Genomic DNA, 15,828 nt, shown 5'->3' with positions numbered 1-15,828 from the left:
CTCGCTCAGCTTATCGGTTGTGTATAGGTAGTCATATGATGAACCAATTAATCTGACAGATTCATTTCAGTAATTATCCTCTGATTAACATAACTGCAGATTAGAAGGAGGAGTTCATCGTTAGATCATACAGACACGAAACACTTTGTATTAACATGCCATATTCAAGTAGAAATGAATCGTACCTAAAAGACATAAAACAACATCTTCGTTGTAGATGCTAACACAATTTCGATAAACAGGAAAACTTGACCTCATAAACCCCTCAGACCACTCAAGAAAATCTGGACCAAGTAAATGCTTGACACCTTGTTATACGTCACCGACTATCACAGTATTTACGCCACCTGGAGGTGAGGGTAAGGTTATCTAAACCCGTCGACGGCCCAGCCCTCCATCCTACCCTGTATAAAACAGCTCCCTGGGTACATTTCAGTGTCGGACTGGCGTGGAAGAGGTCGACTTTTCTAGCAAACACCGACAGATTGGACAAAAACGGAACGATTTCACGTTTGTCTAATCCTATTGTCCTTTCAATGCCAGCTTTGTTTAATTTACGAGTACTGACCAGTTTCCCACTGAAGATACATTCGCTTTAATAGAAACATAAGGCAGCATTATATATTGGCTATCCTCTCGATAAATATTCAAACACTTTTTAAATAATCTACTTCATGATCGGAAGTGTTTCTATTCCTATTCGCCGTCAAGACCTATACCCACGAAAGTAGTCCCAAAATAACGCCGAAGCCCTGAACAAAATTTATTGCTCCAATACATTTCACTGTGTCAATGCAGGACGTTCTCCTTGTGTCGAGACTCTACTCTGACACAAAGTAAACAAGGTCTGAAGCGGAACATCCTATACACTTCGGGAGTAATTGTTATCAATTGTACACTGGAAGTTCGGCATCATGGATCACAGTGCGATTATGTGTGTAATTTTAACGAGTAAGTATATTATTGTATTGTGTTTTCCTGTTCTAACTAGCTGCGTGTTTCTGTGTGCTTTTTCTGCTATAGTCTTAATGGTACTATATCTCCGACAACCTATTATTATCATGGTCGATTGAAAAAAGGAAAAGGCCGTTGTACATTTTTATACAATGCTCAAATGGTACATACTGAACGTTATTACCACCCTTAAAAAGTCTGAGACCCTCTTTTCGTCTTTTAGATTTGAAGTATATGCATAATTAATGGTATCCTTGATAAATCATGTTGTACTTTACCCATATATATGTGACATGTAACTTTTATTCTTCTAAGGCATCATTTCTAGAACGCTGTTAAGATTTGTTCCTCTTTTTGTGCTTATTAGATATACTAATACAGTAGTTGTCATTCGATTCATTGTTGTAACAAGCTGTCTGACTGGATGTACCTCTATATTATTAGTATGTCATCTCAGTCATGTTGTATCGTCTATATTTATCCTTGTCTGTTTTATTGACGTTATTGTATGCTGTCCTGCAGGTAGGACCGAAAACATGTACAGGCTACGTCTAATTTATGATTAAATCGGGGATATTTCTTATCTCTTAAAAAACAACAAAAAAAAAACAAAAACAGAAAGAAAGAAACCATCGTCTCCCTTGACACTGCCTTAGTTTTGGCCTTTAGTTAAGTTTCGTTATTTTAAGGGGGTGGCTTTGGGTTCTGTCTCATGGCCGAAACATACATTAACGCTATACATTTAAACGTTGCTCTCTGCGAAATATCCAGCTGTAAATCGGGTGGTAAGGTCAGTTTCGGTCATTCCAGTGTCATTTGACCAGGAATAGTGTGACGTTACAGTGTCCAACTGTGACATTTTCGTATAATGGTGCGTGATACGTTACTATAAAACGTCTGTCACTGGTCCCTATATTCGTGGAGATCATCCTTAAATGGATATTTCACACTATTACGTAGAACAAAATCAAACCAAACAAAGCTCTATACGAATAGTTCGTTGATCATTGTGTTATCACGTGATTGTTGATATTGGTTCTGTGATTTTACACTACTATATACTACTTCTACCCTAATCTGCAGAATGTTTTTATGTAATTCGATCATAACCTTTGCTTGGTTTTGTAATAGTTGTTATTGAATGAATTACGATGTGACACACAGGAATGTATATTAATGTACTTGAACACTAGAGATAGGGCGGTTACCATATCATAAATCATCGCTTACCTGTACCAACACATGAACTATAACTACCGAGTTATTTTAATCAGTAATAGTTATAAAGATTTATTGCATTTTTGCCAGTAAAATATAGAAATTTATCAAACCAATAAAACTTTTATTTTCACTGCAGCGATAGGCAGTGAAAATATAAGATTTTGTAGTGAAAATATATGATTTTGCAGTGAAAATATAAGTTTTTCGTTTTTGCGAACCTTTTTATTCAACTCATTGAAACTTGCCGATTTTTTTCAATCGAAGCGAAGATAGATGATTTGGTTATTCTGCTGTATTTCTGAAATATTCAGACTAGTTTTTGACAAAACACTAACTTGACATTAGCTATTCATGCGTTGATAAGTCCTTTCAAAATGGCGCCGTGAAGTTGACGTGGAGTAACGTCACAAAGAGATGACGCACTTTTTAGCATGATTAATTTTTAGATGTTTTTGATTTTGTTTTTAAGTATACAATTGCAATAAAAAGAAAATTGAATGGTTTTCCGTTTAATATAACAAATAGTTCACTCATATGACAGAATATTTCGATATTTTCACTCGCGCTTCGCATTCGTGAAAATATCGATATTCTGTCATACTCGTGAAATATATGTTATATCAAAAGGGAAACCATTCAATATCTTCTATATATTATCCCAAACTATATCGATTGGAGAACTGTATGATTGTAACTAAAAGTAAATTGAGAAACTTACTCCTTAATTCTTGTATGGCAACGTTACATAATGCATCACGTGACATAATATCTTTGTTAGACTATGTCTTACTTACTTTATTTAAGAGAACAACCTTACAAAGTAGATCACTTAAATTCAATAGCTTTTGTCAAGTTGAACTTGATATATGTGTGTTTGTGATTTAAAATAGTTCCGTTTCTATAAGCTTTGCTTTTTGTTATTCGAGTCCTATAGAAGGGCGAAACAAATATATGAGGCAGTTGATGTTGATTCGTAATTGAAAACAAATTTACTACTGCTAGATTTTTTTTCAAAGTTGTTATTCATTGGTTTGTTCTAGGTACATCACGTTCCTATCAAAATAAAATAAATCCTACTTGAAACATTACAAAATTTTAGAACATGATACAAACATCTATATAGATATCCTGAAATTGTTTTGTATTTTAACAAATGAAAGTAAATTGCGTCGTTGAACTTGACAGTTTTGTGTAGACAATCGCGTTTTTTGTTTGGTTTTTAAACGTCTACGCCACAGATAAGGTCATCTGCGGACGGGTGTCTAGGAGACACCAAGAGTAAGGAAACAAAGCATTGACAGATAGGAAAGCTTTAAGATACCAAGTGTTACAATGAGGCAGAACATTTTGGTCTCTTCACTCTCTTAATAGAAACATTTTCAGGAGGCCCACTTTAAGTCGCCTCTTACAACATGCAGTGAGTATCCACGCTCCAGCACAGGTAGAGTTACAACTGATGTATCATTACGATATAATTCTATTGATCGATATACGACCGTTAAAATAGCTTCATCGGTATAGCTGTCTAAGTGATGATGTCTTACTTAGAGGTCTATCCCAGCAAAACAGATAATGCTGACGTGAAACGATTGTTAATTCTAATTCAAAATTGAAAACAATAGAGCAATATAAGAACAGACTATAAATCTTCACGAATACCCCCCAAAAATGCAAGAAAATAAGACCACATGTTTCGAAAGGGTAAGCATGTTCTGCTTAATTGACGACATCAAACGGTCTTAATTAACGAGTGTTATTCCCCGCTTTAGAGAGATGATCCTTATAGAAATCCGTTTTTACAGAAATGCGGTAATTATATAATGATTCTTTAGCAACAAAAGGATTTTTTCAGATAGGTAACAGATTTTCATAAAGAATGACTGTTTTTGCTTAATGATATTATACAGATAGTGTGTGGGTAGTATTTTTAAAGCAATATGTTCGTTATCAACAGGAAACAAAAATCGTACAAAACTGAAATATATATATACACCGGTCAGCACTAACTGAAAGAAATAGATGGTAGAACTAAAGACGAATGTATCTTCATCTTGCAGCTGTTCTGTTTTTCTAGGAATGACTACGGTTGATTTTAAAATAATAGTGTTTATATATCAAACCAAGGTTACAAACAAGTATTTTATTTACGCTCGTACATGAACAAAAGGTTTATGTTATACAGGATTATCTTCATTACTTAACAGGTATCATACACGTGTCACGTGGTATGCCTGCAGACGCCACACAGATGTGCAGTGACGTTCTGGGACTAGATTGTTCTACAGACTATATAGTACACGGAGAGGAAGTTTTGTGTGGGACAAACGGAGTCACTTACAAAAACAAGTAAGTATACATAATATCTAAAACAGCACAGATCACCGACATTATAAAACACCACTGCAATTCTAACACAATAGATAATTGTGTGCAAAATATGACCATACAATACCGAATTGCCAGTGACTCTTGCAATAAAAGGTTTATAAACCTAGGTCTTTCTAAAGAGTAAGCGTATATAGACATTAAGGGGGAGGGGTGGGGTGGGGTGGGGTGGGGGGGGGGGGGGGGGGGGGGGGGGGGGGGGCGGGGATATGGTTTATATTCTTCTCATACAAGTTAACGTTCTATATCGTCTTCTGTCCGCGATTGGTTAAATAAATGGAATGGATATTTTTAACGATACTTAAAATCTTGTTATCAATTCCTACGAAATTTTTGAAACCTTTTTTAACGTTATGTTAGATTCGTTACAATTTCTCCGCCGCTTATATTTGATTGTTTATAAGCAATAGAAATATACAATAAGAAATAATATGTTCAAGCAACTAGTTGATATTAGTGATTATTGTTACCTTTTATCATTTTAGTTACAGTTATTTTATTGTCTTTTATTTATTTTTTGTTCTAGCGGATGTCCTTCTAATCTTAATGACTGTAATTGTCGATGAACCGTAAAACAAACAATACAAATACAAAATGGAATTGTACTTAAATCTAAATGTGCCAAAATGTAATCTAATTTCGTTGCCATATGTTTCAGATGTTTCCATGTCCAGGCTAGATGCAATGACGTTACAATAAACAAAGCGTATGATGGAAAATGTCAGAATGATGTCACAACAAGCGTTGAAATGACCACGACAAAATCGGACACAACAATGACACAGTCGGAAGTAAACACGATATCATCGGAGTACGAGTTCCACCTAAATGAAGAGTTTTGTAACAACTCACTGAACGAGCCTTGTCCAGATGTACTGGATCCACTTTGTGGAACCGACTTTAAGTTTTACCAGAATGTGTAAGTTTTTAAACGAAGAAAATCGTCCATTATATGATTATGAGAGGCGACCAAGGTTAAGATTTTATATTCTCTCTTTAGTTGAGCATTCGCTCCTTTGAGGAAGGCTTTGGGTTCTGTCCCTTTGCCGAGACATATCAGCGTCTTACGGATGAGGTGTCCTGCTGGGTGTATTCGGCGGTAAGCCTTCGTAGCAATGTGGATTTGGAATCAATTCCGCGCTGTCCATAGGTCGTTGGACAATTATGATATGTTTCAATATTCGTTATTAGCTGTGACACACTGCCCTCGAATTTATAGCCTTTAGCCCTACCCAATAATGACCACAGAGACGGATATGTGACCAAGGAAATATAACACTGTCGAGTATTTATAGGGAATTTGTAAGCGTTTCATTGTTAGTGTTTTGGTGTGAATACACTTTATCATAAAATATGGAACAAGTTATTACGTATGCAGAAGATACAAGTTAGCTTATAGATGATTAGTTCTCCATGAGATCGGTTTCGTTTGGTTTCGTTTATTTTGTTTAACGTCCAATTAACATCCAGGGTCATTTAAGGACCTTGAGATCGGAAAAATACAGGGTTCTTAATATTATCAGCGTTCAGAATAACATAATACAAATGTAATCATTGTAAAAGTAGCATTCTTTTTGTATAGATGGCATTATAATACTGTGACCAGACGCTTGATGTTGTTTGTTGGTGTCTGTCCGGTCAAGGGAATTAGTACTCAAGTAATATTTCCAGTTCCAGCTTTTATTGGTCTTCTCTTAATATTGGACACGTATGACAATCTACTGATGTTATCCTTTCTAGCTCTCGCTTCACTCTCTCAATCTTGGACCAGCATGACAACCTACTCCTGATGTTATCCCTTCTGACTCTTGCCTCTGTCTCTCTTGCTACTCGTACTGTCTTGCTACTCTGCTACTGTTTCTCTCTACTGTTCGTACTGTCTCCTCTCTAACTCTCCTTTAGTTTTACTTAAGTTAGGATTTACTTGAGATGCAAATTATCTGACTGATGTTTCTATTGGTCAACTACATGATATGGGTGGGCTTATCGTCCTGAGATGGACAGCTATTAGGTGGTCCATTGTCCACTACTCTGTCCAGAGTTTCCCAGGCTAACCCATACCTTTTAATTATGCTTAATGATGCCAATCTCACTTCTTCTTTCATCCAGCTTCCTGCCTTCCTTTTACATCATACATTATCTCACAATAGCACCCTGTTCTTAACATTCTGTCTTCCATTCTATCTCTTTTATCTGACATCAATCCATTTATTCCTTTCTTTAAATATCTCTGATTATAAAACATACTGTCCTCACATTTTCCCATTCCATACTGTCATAATACTATGATGTTATGTCCCATGCTATCAATTTAACATTTGCTATCTATAAGTTCTTAGCCCAGACTTTCTCGACGCATTTTTCGTGATGTCATTATTCAACCACTTTTCCTGTATTACAGGTGCGAGTTCCAAAAAGTAAAATGTGTTGACAGAGACCTAGAACTCCAGCCTTTAAGTAACTGTAAGGAAGGTCAAAGGTGAAATGTGTGGACAGACATAGAACTTCAGCCTTTTAGTAACTGTAAGGAAGGTCAAAGGTGTAATGTTTGAACAGACATAGATCTCCAGGCTTTTAGTAACTGTAAGGACAGTAAAGGGAGTCAAAAGGTGATGATTAGAAGATGAAACTCTAGACGCAAACAATGATACAGTGTTGAAGAAAATTATTTATTAAACTATCGTTTTTATGTTCATCAAGTGTTGTTTTTGTTTCATACAGACACAATAATCACTAGTTAAATGGGAGATAACATGAAGTAGCTGGTTAGTTATAAGATCGTTACGGCCTAATTACAAACTAAACCAACCCAAACACTAAGCCTAGAAAAATGTTTATTCTAAAGACTTCTTATGGTTCTAGTCTTATGTAACCATTTACCGTTAAACACATTTGATTGGATTGAATTGACGTACAAGTTGTAAAAGAGAGATTTTATCACAGCACATCATGCCTAAACGCTCTTTCTGGATCTGGTAGTACATTTTACAAAATAAAATTTAACTATCTTAAAGCTGTTGGTCTGTATCACAAGATTTAAATAACAATAGCCACTTTTTGATGTTGATTAATTGTGAATGTAGCCATGTATATTTATATTTTTACATGTTTGGTTTCCTTGATGTCATTTCGTTCTTTGCTCATATTGTCCTAATCATCATTGTTTGGACCTAATGACTTTTATCTTGTTTAAAGTCCTATTAAAAGTTATTTTAGGACATGCCAGGTTTTGGAGGTGGACGAAAGTCGGAGTACCCGGAGAAAAACCACCGGCCTACGATCAGTGGTCAGTACAAGGCAACTACCCATAGTGGGTTTCGAACTCGCAACCCAGAGGTGGAGGGCTTGTGATGAAGTGTCGGTACACCTTAACCACTCGGCCACCGTGACCCCAGGCTTTAGTGTATCAATTGGACTAAGAAGAAATGGGCTTTAGTGTACTAATTGACAAAATACTGAAATATCATTTGGTTTACGTTCTATGGTGTTTCTAGGGTTTAGGTTTTATGCATAACGACAGGAATATATAAACGAAAGATTGCTGACGTAAAAATTACAATATTGCCGTATGTCATATTTGAAATTCGTCGACAAACAATAACATTTATATAAATTCGCCTTAAAGATGTCTGTACTTCGGTTTATGTTCGTAATCTGTAAGACAAACCGTGACAGATATTTTTGTTATGAATCGGCAGGTTAAACCATATATCATTAACGACACGTTTCAAGTCCTCTGCATTTTTTATTCCATTTACTCGTCTCTGGATTCGTACTTTTAGCACTCTCCATACGTTTTCGATCAGATCTAATTAAACGTTAACCTATACTTATTAAGATAACTTTAGTTTGTTTTTGGCACTGTTTAACATGTGCTAACATATTAAGGTACTTTAATGATGGCCTGCACGAATTATGGGGCGTCTGAGATGACCAAACCCTTTGTATCCTTGTCAAACAATCGTCGACGAACTGTTTAAGACGGTAAATCAAATCAATAACGAGTGATAAAACCAGATGTTAGGTCATAAAAAGTCTGGCGCCGATTCGTTTGGACCATTTGGAGTATATCATACTGATTTGTGGACAGTTTTGGTCGCCCATATCGTCTCTTATTTATCTGATCCCCCTATGGGTTTTAGTAATTTCTGAATTGTTTTCAATCTCAGTCAAGTTACGCAAACAATTTGTTGTAAATATTTTTTAGTAAATTTTTACTACTTTTGTTACTTTTTTAATTAACGCCATCCCCGGTTTCACCGAACAGCTGTACGAAGGGGAACAACTCCATATGATCGTTATGACTACGTAAATGAAATGAAGTGAATTAACAGACACCTTTACGGTACATGCATTGTCGAACTAGACCAGACACCCCAGGTACATTTTTTTTTAACTATAATGTCAGACATTTTGTAAATTTTCTTTCGGCCAACAACTGTAGTACATGAATTGTTGGGTATCTTTAAATATGTCCGTCAAGCAGAGAGAAGCAAACATCTATTCAAGCGGCTTTGGGGTACCTGGGAACAAAGCCCAAAACCTTCCTCATAGGTTACAACATTCTACTAAATACAATAGCCTGTGTCTTAGGAGACATTACGAAGGATATGTGTAAGAGGCTAGATTATATAGTTCGCATATGGTTTTCGTTTGTTGTTTCTGATAATACATAATACAGGTGTATACATACAAAACATACGTACGCTAAGGTCAGTTAACAAAGTCCAATTTCAAACAAAAATAAAATACATGAAAGTAAAGAAAGTTCACAACAGAAATATATCATAGAATTGGATATAAAACCAAAACCTCCAGCAATGTAGGTGTTTCCCGTCATTTTGTTTTACATGTCCGCCACTGTCAGGCTAATCAGTCGCGGACGACCTTTTGACAGACATTGGTGTCACGACTATACCACTAGGTACTTATTCAAGTGTAATATCTCCCACTATGCCGTCGGGTTGTAGATAAACACACTGGATCGACACAATATGGAGGATCTGATCTGCTTCTTTTTCCTGTTTTTCACAGGTAAGAGACAAAAATTAAATTACGCCCCTTCCACAGTTGTTCACTTAATAACACAAGTGATATATTTTTATTTAGTACAACCAGTAGGCTATTGAATATGAATTCGTAAACTACAATATCAACATTCAATGGTATTTGTTCACAGCTCATATATTAAAATAAAGACAAGATTTGAAACTGTATGCTATAAAGACTACATTGTTCATTCATAAGTCATGTCATATAACATCCACAAATCGTTCCATCGAACGAAAAAATCTATGTAGGTCAGAAATGGCAGACATTGCGACAAACAATGAGGTTCACTGCTTGATATTAGGTCCGTATGAAATTGTAACATTTAGTCCTCTAAGAGGACACGAAGTGATTAATACAGTGTATGCCGTATCATGAATTAAAATCCGAGGATTACAGCTGTTTCTTCCTTCTCCTCTGTGACTCTTCAGTGATAATCAGTGTAAACATTTTGAAATCAGAATCCCAATGGACCAAAAATAAAATACAACATCGGTTCCAAACTATCGTACGAAGGCAAAACTCAAACATACATCAACCTCTTAAAACACTACATTGCATGCCTCTTTCACACCAGTGGTTTGGTTTTGTGTTTTTTAACGTCCTATCAACAGGGATGTGTTATGGGAGGCTCTGATTTGTTTGTGTTTGTCCCCTTGTGATAGCTCGGAACTGATGCCAACTGTAGTGCTACCTCACTAAAGCACAATGCCAAATACAAAACACGCCGCCCATCACATTATGGCGAAATTTGGCGAATCAGTCGTACCTCTCAAACATACTGAATGCTTAGAAGGAAAGGCTGTCCATGAAGTCCAAAGCTGTTCATATGGTTTTTATTGGTTTTTTAATGTCCTATCAACAACTTATGTCATTTAAGGACGGCTCAGCCTGTGTGTGAGTTGTATGCGTGTGTATTTTGGGAGGCTGAGGTATGCCAAAGCTATTGATAGGATGTTAAAAGATCAATACCAAACCAAACCAATTGTGAAGACCCTCTTGTTAGATATTTCCCCGTTTTTGTCGTAACCTGCTTCTCAGAATTTACACATGGTTTTAAAATAAGGATTTTTGGACATTTCATGTGACCTATTTGGAAATGTTGGTCGCCTCCAAGAATCATTTAAGATATCCACTGTCGATACCGAAAAATGACGAAGCAACTGTATGGTACAGTTTAATTTACTTTAGCTCTACCGGAAACAGAAGTATTTGAAATATTATTATAGAAATTATCCAGGTGTATATAAGCTTACTCAATTACTTAATACAAATAATGTTAAAGACTTGTGTAATCTCGGGAAATATCTGTTAGCGGCAAATAAGTGCCGATCACAAACATGATATATATATATATATATATATTGCAATAATAATATTGATTGATGTTGCTATTATATTATATTATTGCTTTGTTCATTCTCCTGTGGCCAATTTAACATTTTGTATATCTGTAAATATCCTGTATATCATATGTTTACACTGATGAGTCGTAAGACTCAAAGTAATAAATGAACTTGAACTTGAACTATTTCTCAATTTGTTTTGGCTTCTTACCATGTGTGTCTTCTGTACAATCGTTGAGAAGGGAAGACGTACGGAACTGGCATCATAATCGGAACAATTTGCTAAACGATATCAGAGAATATTAAAAAGATAATGTAATACCTGATTATATTTAGTCTCGCTCTTCAGAAGATTTTAGACATGCTATGCCAGGTAAATCTGTCCAACTATTCAAATACATGGTTTTCCGGATAAACCGGTACCACTCTTTGATGGATTTTAGAACGCCTTGCTTGGTAACGAATTTAATATATGGAGAAAAGTAACAAAACGATAAGCTACTTCTTTATAGTTATTTTAAGAGAGAATTCACAAAATATAATGATATATAGATATCTTTTCCCAGATATCACTCTTCTAAATTAGGCACTCAATGAAAAAATAGTAAACAGAAGATCTTGGTGATATACTGTATGCATACAATGCAGACTGGTTTCGAGGTAGAACTATGTGTTCCGTAGTTATATTTATGTAAAATGCTGGGCTCTGCAAACACGAATATGGTAAAAAATATCTATGTAGAATCGATTACATTGTCGATTATATTTCGGTGTAGGCTGATAATGTGTGACTAGAAAATCTACATTCTGATGTATACTAACCTGAATACACTGTCTAAGAATGTTTTATTTTAAATTGTTACATTTTGTAGAATAAATTCTCTAAGTGATACTGATTTCAATTATTTTTGGACAAATTTTGATGAATAAAATAAAAGTAATAATTCAGAATAAGATCTGTAAACAGTCACCACTGTCATCAACGTTCCTTAACTCAAGATTTTGCTACAGGAAAGCAATACAGACTATAAAGAACGACATTTTTTAGGGATCATTACGTGAATTCGGCAATACTTCAAAATAGAAACTTGTTATATATAGAGCTGGTTAAGAGTGTCGAGATTCCACAAATTTGAATTTTTGGAAATCTTTACTACGTTAAACACTTTATGATATTTATTAAATGGAACGACTTCATCCTTTTCTTGATTCAGCCATTATCCACCATGGGGAAGCAGCCCTGCCTCTAGTATCATTGGAACAGCTTTGTGCACAAGTCGGAGACATGGATTGTGATACAGAATACGTAAGTCACGGAGACGAACAGACCTGTGGAATGGACGGAGTTACCTATGACAACTTGTAAGTCACCAAGGTTAAAACGCTGAACATCGAAAATAGTAGAAACTATTGATTTTATAGGTTTTCTTACTTATATCTCGGTTTTCGGTTGTTATTCTTTAACTTATATAAACAGCTTTTGTCATTTAAGACGACCCCCCCCCCCCCCTCACCCCCAACCCCACCCCCCGGTGTGGTGAACGTGTGTTTGTTTTGTGAGGCTACGGTATGTCAGTGTTTGTCTCCTTGTGGTAGAGTTAATTAGTATCGACTTTGAAGAACTATCTTACCAAAAGATTCACCAGTAAAACCCACTCTGTCAGTCACATACTGGCAACGTGCAAACCATGAGATGATAGCAAAATGCAGCCAAAATACACAGATAGGAAATATTTAGTCATATCCTACAGAAGGATCTACTGCATGTGGCTACTAATATTAATTTTCATATCCATTGTCATTAGTAATACCATTTGTAATCATTCACACAATATTCTGGACAACATGTTCATAAAAGGCGTCTGTATTCGCGATTTTTTCTATGAAGATGCATTTTTTTAAGAAGTCACCATTTGTTAGCATATTTTATGATTAATAATGTCCCCAAACATTCCGAGAGCAACAATATTTACGATTACTTAAACCCCACTCTAAACAACAACATTGATAAACGAAACAAACAGCAGTTATTTCCCTTCGGTTGGTGAATAAAGGTAAAAGCTCAGAACATTTACAATTTATATTGGCGGAAAAAATGTTCACAGGCATGAATGTTGATGTATATCCGATTGTTGAAGATATGAAAATTAACCAAATATAAATATCGAAATATGAATCAGTTATTTAAACGCAATGACTAAAACACTATTTCATTTCTAGCTGTCACTACGCTAAGGCAAGATGTGCGAACATTAATTTGGGTATAGCTAATGTTGGAAGTTGTATTGAGAATGACCCTCGGAGTACCCTGCCTCCGGACCACACGACTACGCCCGTCCCTGACGTCATAATACAGGTACGTCACTATGGTGATGTTTTAACGCTGATATTGCCATGTTTAAAGTTTTTAACTTTTCGAAAGAGAAAAAAATAATTATAAAGCGACGGTAGTTATTATAGTTCTTACCAGCCTATGGAACAAATGCTAATGCTTACATTGTGAATTATCTAATGGTGACGATTCTAACATGTATTAATCCAATTAATATTTATCAACAAATGGATAGTTTAATAAGATGGGCGTAACAATTAGTATAATTATAGATATTGACAAGAGTGTTGTTTCTTTTGAATTGTTAGTTGGTTGGTAATTTACACAATACTGAAAGTTATACAATATATAATATGAAAACATGCATCGTTGTATATTATCGATTTGGATTAAGGGTGTTAAACAATGAGGTAGATATTGATTGATTAACTACTTAGGTGTGGTTTTGGTTTATTATTGCTTGTCGTCCTATTAACAGCAAAGGTAATTTAAAGACGGCCTCCCGTGCGTGCAACATGCATGCGTGTGATGTTCAGTTCACGTTGTATGTGTAACCTCTAATATGTGGGACCTTCTCGATACTATAAGGCCCAAAAGGGTTGCCGATGGGTTACTTTAAGCAATCCGTATGTTTGAGTGAGGTACCACCTTAAATCGGCAAAAGTTACGGACTACCAACAGGAGACTTAACACGAACATACGACGTGTTTTGGGAGACGAGGCTGTTGATGTTCGTGTTAAGTCTCCCTTTTGGGCCTAATAGTATCGGGAAGGTCCCACATATTAGAGGTAACACATACAACGTGAACTAAATTAGTGCAGATAAAAAGTTGTAAAGTGTTATGACGTGTAAAGAAATATGATGGGGAAGAGGAGGACAAACGAGAACGATCGGGACATTGTATCATTATCAAGTATATAACTCAACTATCCTATAGTACACACGCCAATTAACGATTTTTATATAGTATTTTTCCATTGGATATATATCCCGTTTTCGTATTGTGTTGTGTATACTACCTCTGTACCGATACGGTCTATTTTGAATTATTCTCCATGCTATACCGACATGAAATGTTGTGTTTAGATATACCTGTAATGCCCTTTATTGTTTTGTTGCAGTTTTTCTGTAAGAATACTGATAATATTGATTGTACAATAGAAGATCTCGAACCCTACTGTGGTACCAATGGAATATTATACAAAAACATGTAAGTATGTCAACGGGAAGTTAACCATTCCTGCACTGTGGTATCCTCTAGGAATCATAACGACGATCGATGATGATTAATATGGAATAATCATTATGAGAAATCGCAAAGATCCGACGAAAGTACTAAAGTCGTGTTATCGAGTTTTTCTTTTTCGTTATGTATTACTTCGTCCGTAGGGATTCTACTTAACAAGTTTATTATATATTGCAGGTGTGATTTTGCTAAAGCGAAGTGTATAAATCCAACACTGGATAATCAGAGCCTTCTAAACTGTCCGGATGACGGCAGTGCAATACATGCAGTAGGGAAGTAATTGATAATGCTTTATTAATGTTTCTTGAAAATATTCGATCATATTCTGTAGCTGTTGTGAATCTTATTAAAGTTATCCGATATATTTCTAATTTGTGTAATATCAGTTAATATGACCTCACATTTAAATGACGTCTGGGATGTACTACAATATTAACATCTATTATTGTTATTTATTCTTATTGTTGACAAAACGTCCGTATATATGAAAGAGGTTGTATATGATAAAGGGAATGTCTATGTAATATATATATACATATATACTTTGTTAAATTATAAGATATCTTATAGGGATCTTGACGCGAACCATTGAATGATCTTTATTGGTTCTATATAAGTGTGAATTTTCTCTCTTTTCCCTTCTCCCCCTCCCCTCTTTATCTTTTTAAGTATTTTTTTTTCAACCACTTTCGAAATTGCACAGGCACACATGGGGATCGAGGAAAACGTATAAATGGAGTTTCAGAAATATATCGTTCCCCGCTTCTCGGTAACAGTAGTAACATACTTTAGTTGTTCCCAGAGAAACTGAAAGGAACCGATATACGAAATTTGAGGTGGTCAATGAAGAACTGTATTGGAAATAGCGATCACAAGTTTAACACATTCAAAATGACACAAAAGCGGCCAGGGAAACTAGCATACAAAAGTAAAGGAAAGTCTACGAAGGACTTTCTGAGAAATCGAGATAGCACATTTTGCTTTCTGATCAGTTTCAAATTTCGATATGCACAGAGCACAAGGAAAACCTATGTACAAGATTGAAAAAAAAAAACAATTTATGAAAAACATTCTGAGATAAAGCAACAAAATCGTCATTGAGTGAAATTCAAAATGACTGTCTGTCCATCTTTGTTTACTGCTCAGTTCCAAAATTGTTCACTTAAAACTAAGGACCAAGAACAACTTACCCAGGAAATCTGAGAGATATGCTTCTTATACTTCCCTATAAATAACTACAACGAGGATTATTCATGGACGACAGGCCAATGACAAAGGGTGATTTGAGTAGCTC

At 35.5% G+C, this 15,828-nt stretch overlaps 2 protein-coding genes across 2 annotated transcripts; both read left to right on the top strand.

Moving 5' to 3' along the window:
- Positions 1-444: 444 nt before the first annotated feature.
- LOC117340156 (tomoregulin-2-like) lies at positions 445-7,255 on the top strand. Its single transcript, XM_033901918.1, has 4 exons — positions 445-951; positions 4,380-4,521; positions 5,219-5,479; positions 6,962-7,255. Exons 1-4 carry the CDS (start codon positions 915-917, stop codon positions 7,041-7,043), a joined length of 522 nt encoding a protein of 173 aa, XP_033757809.1. The 5' UTR covers positions 445-914; the 3' UTR covers positions 7,044-7,255.
- A 2,079-nt stretch (positions 7,256-9,334) lies between these two features.
- On the top strand, positions 9,335-14,865 carry LOC117341316 (follistatin-like). Its single transcript, XM_033903170.1, has 5 exons — positions 9,335-9,594; positions 12,170-12,317; positions 13,176-13,311; positions 14,410-14,498; positions 14,712-14,865. Exons 1-5 carry the CDS (start codon positions 9,555-9,557, stop codon positions 14,812-14,814), a joined length of 516 nt encoding a protein of 171 aa, XP_033759061.1. The 5' UTR covers positions 9,335-9,554; the 3' UTR covers positions 14,815-14,865.
- Positions 14,866-15,828: the final 963 nt, after the last annotated feature.

This window comes from Pecten maximus, chromosome 13, assembly GCF_902652985.1.
Source record: "Pecten maximus chromosome 13, xPecMax1.1, whole genome shotgun sequence".
In the NCBI taxonomy this organism is placed as follows: Eukaryota; Metazoa; Mollusca; class Bivalvia; order Pectinida; family Pectinidae; genus Pecten; species Pecten maximus.
Note: the sequence above shows the minus strand (reverse complement) of the source record. Positions and strands in the feature narration are given on the sequence as shown.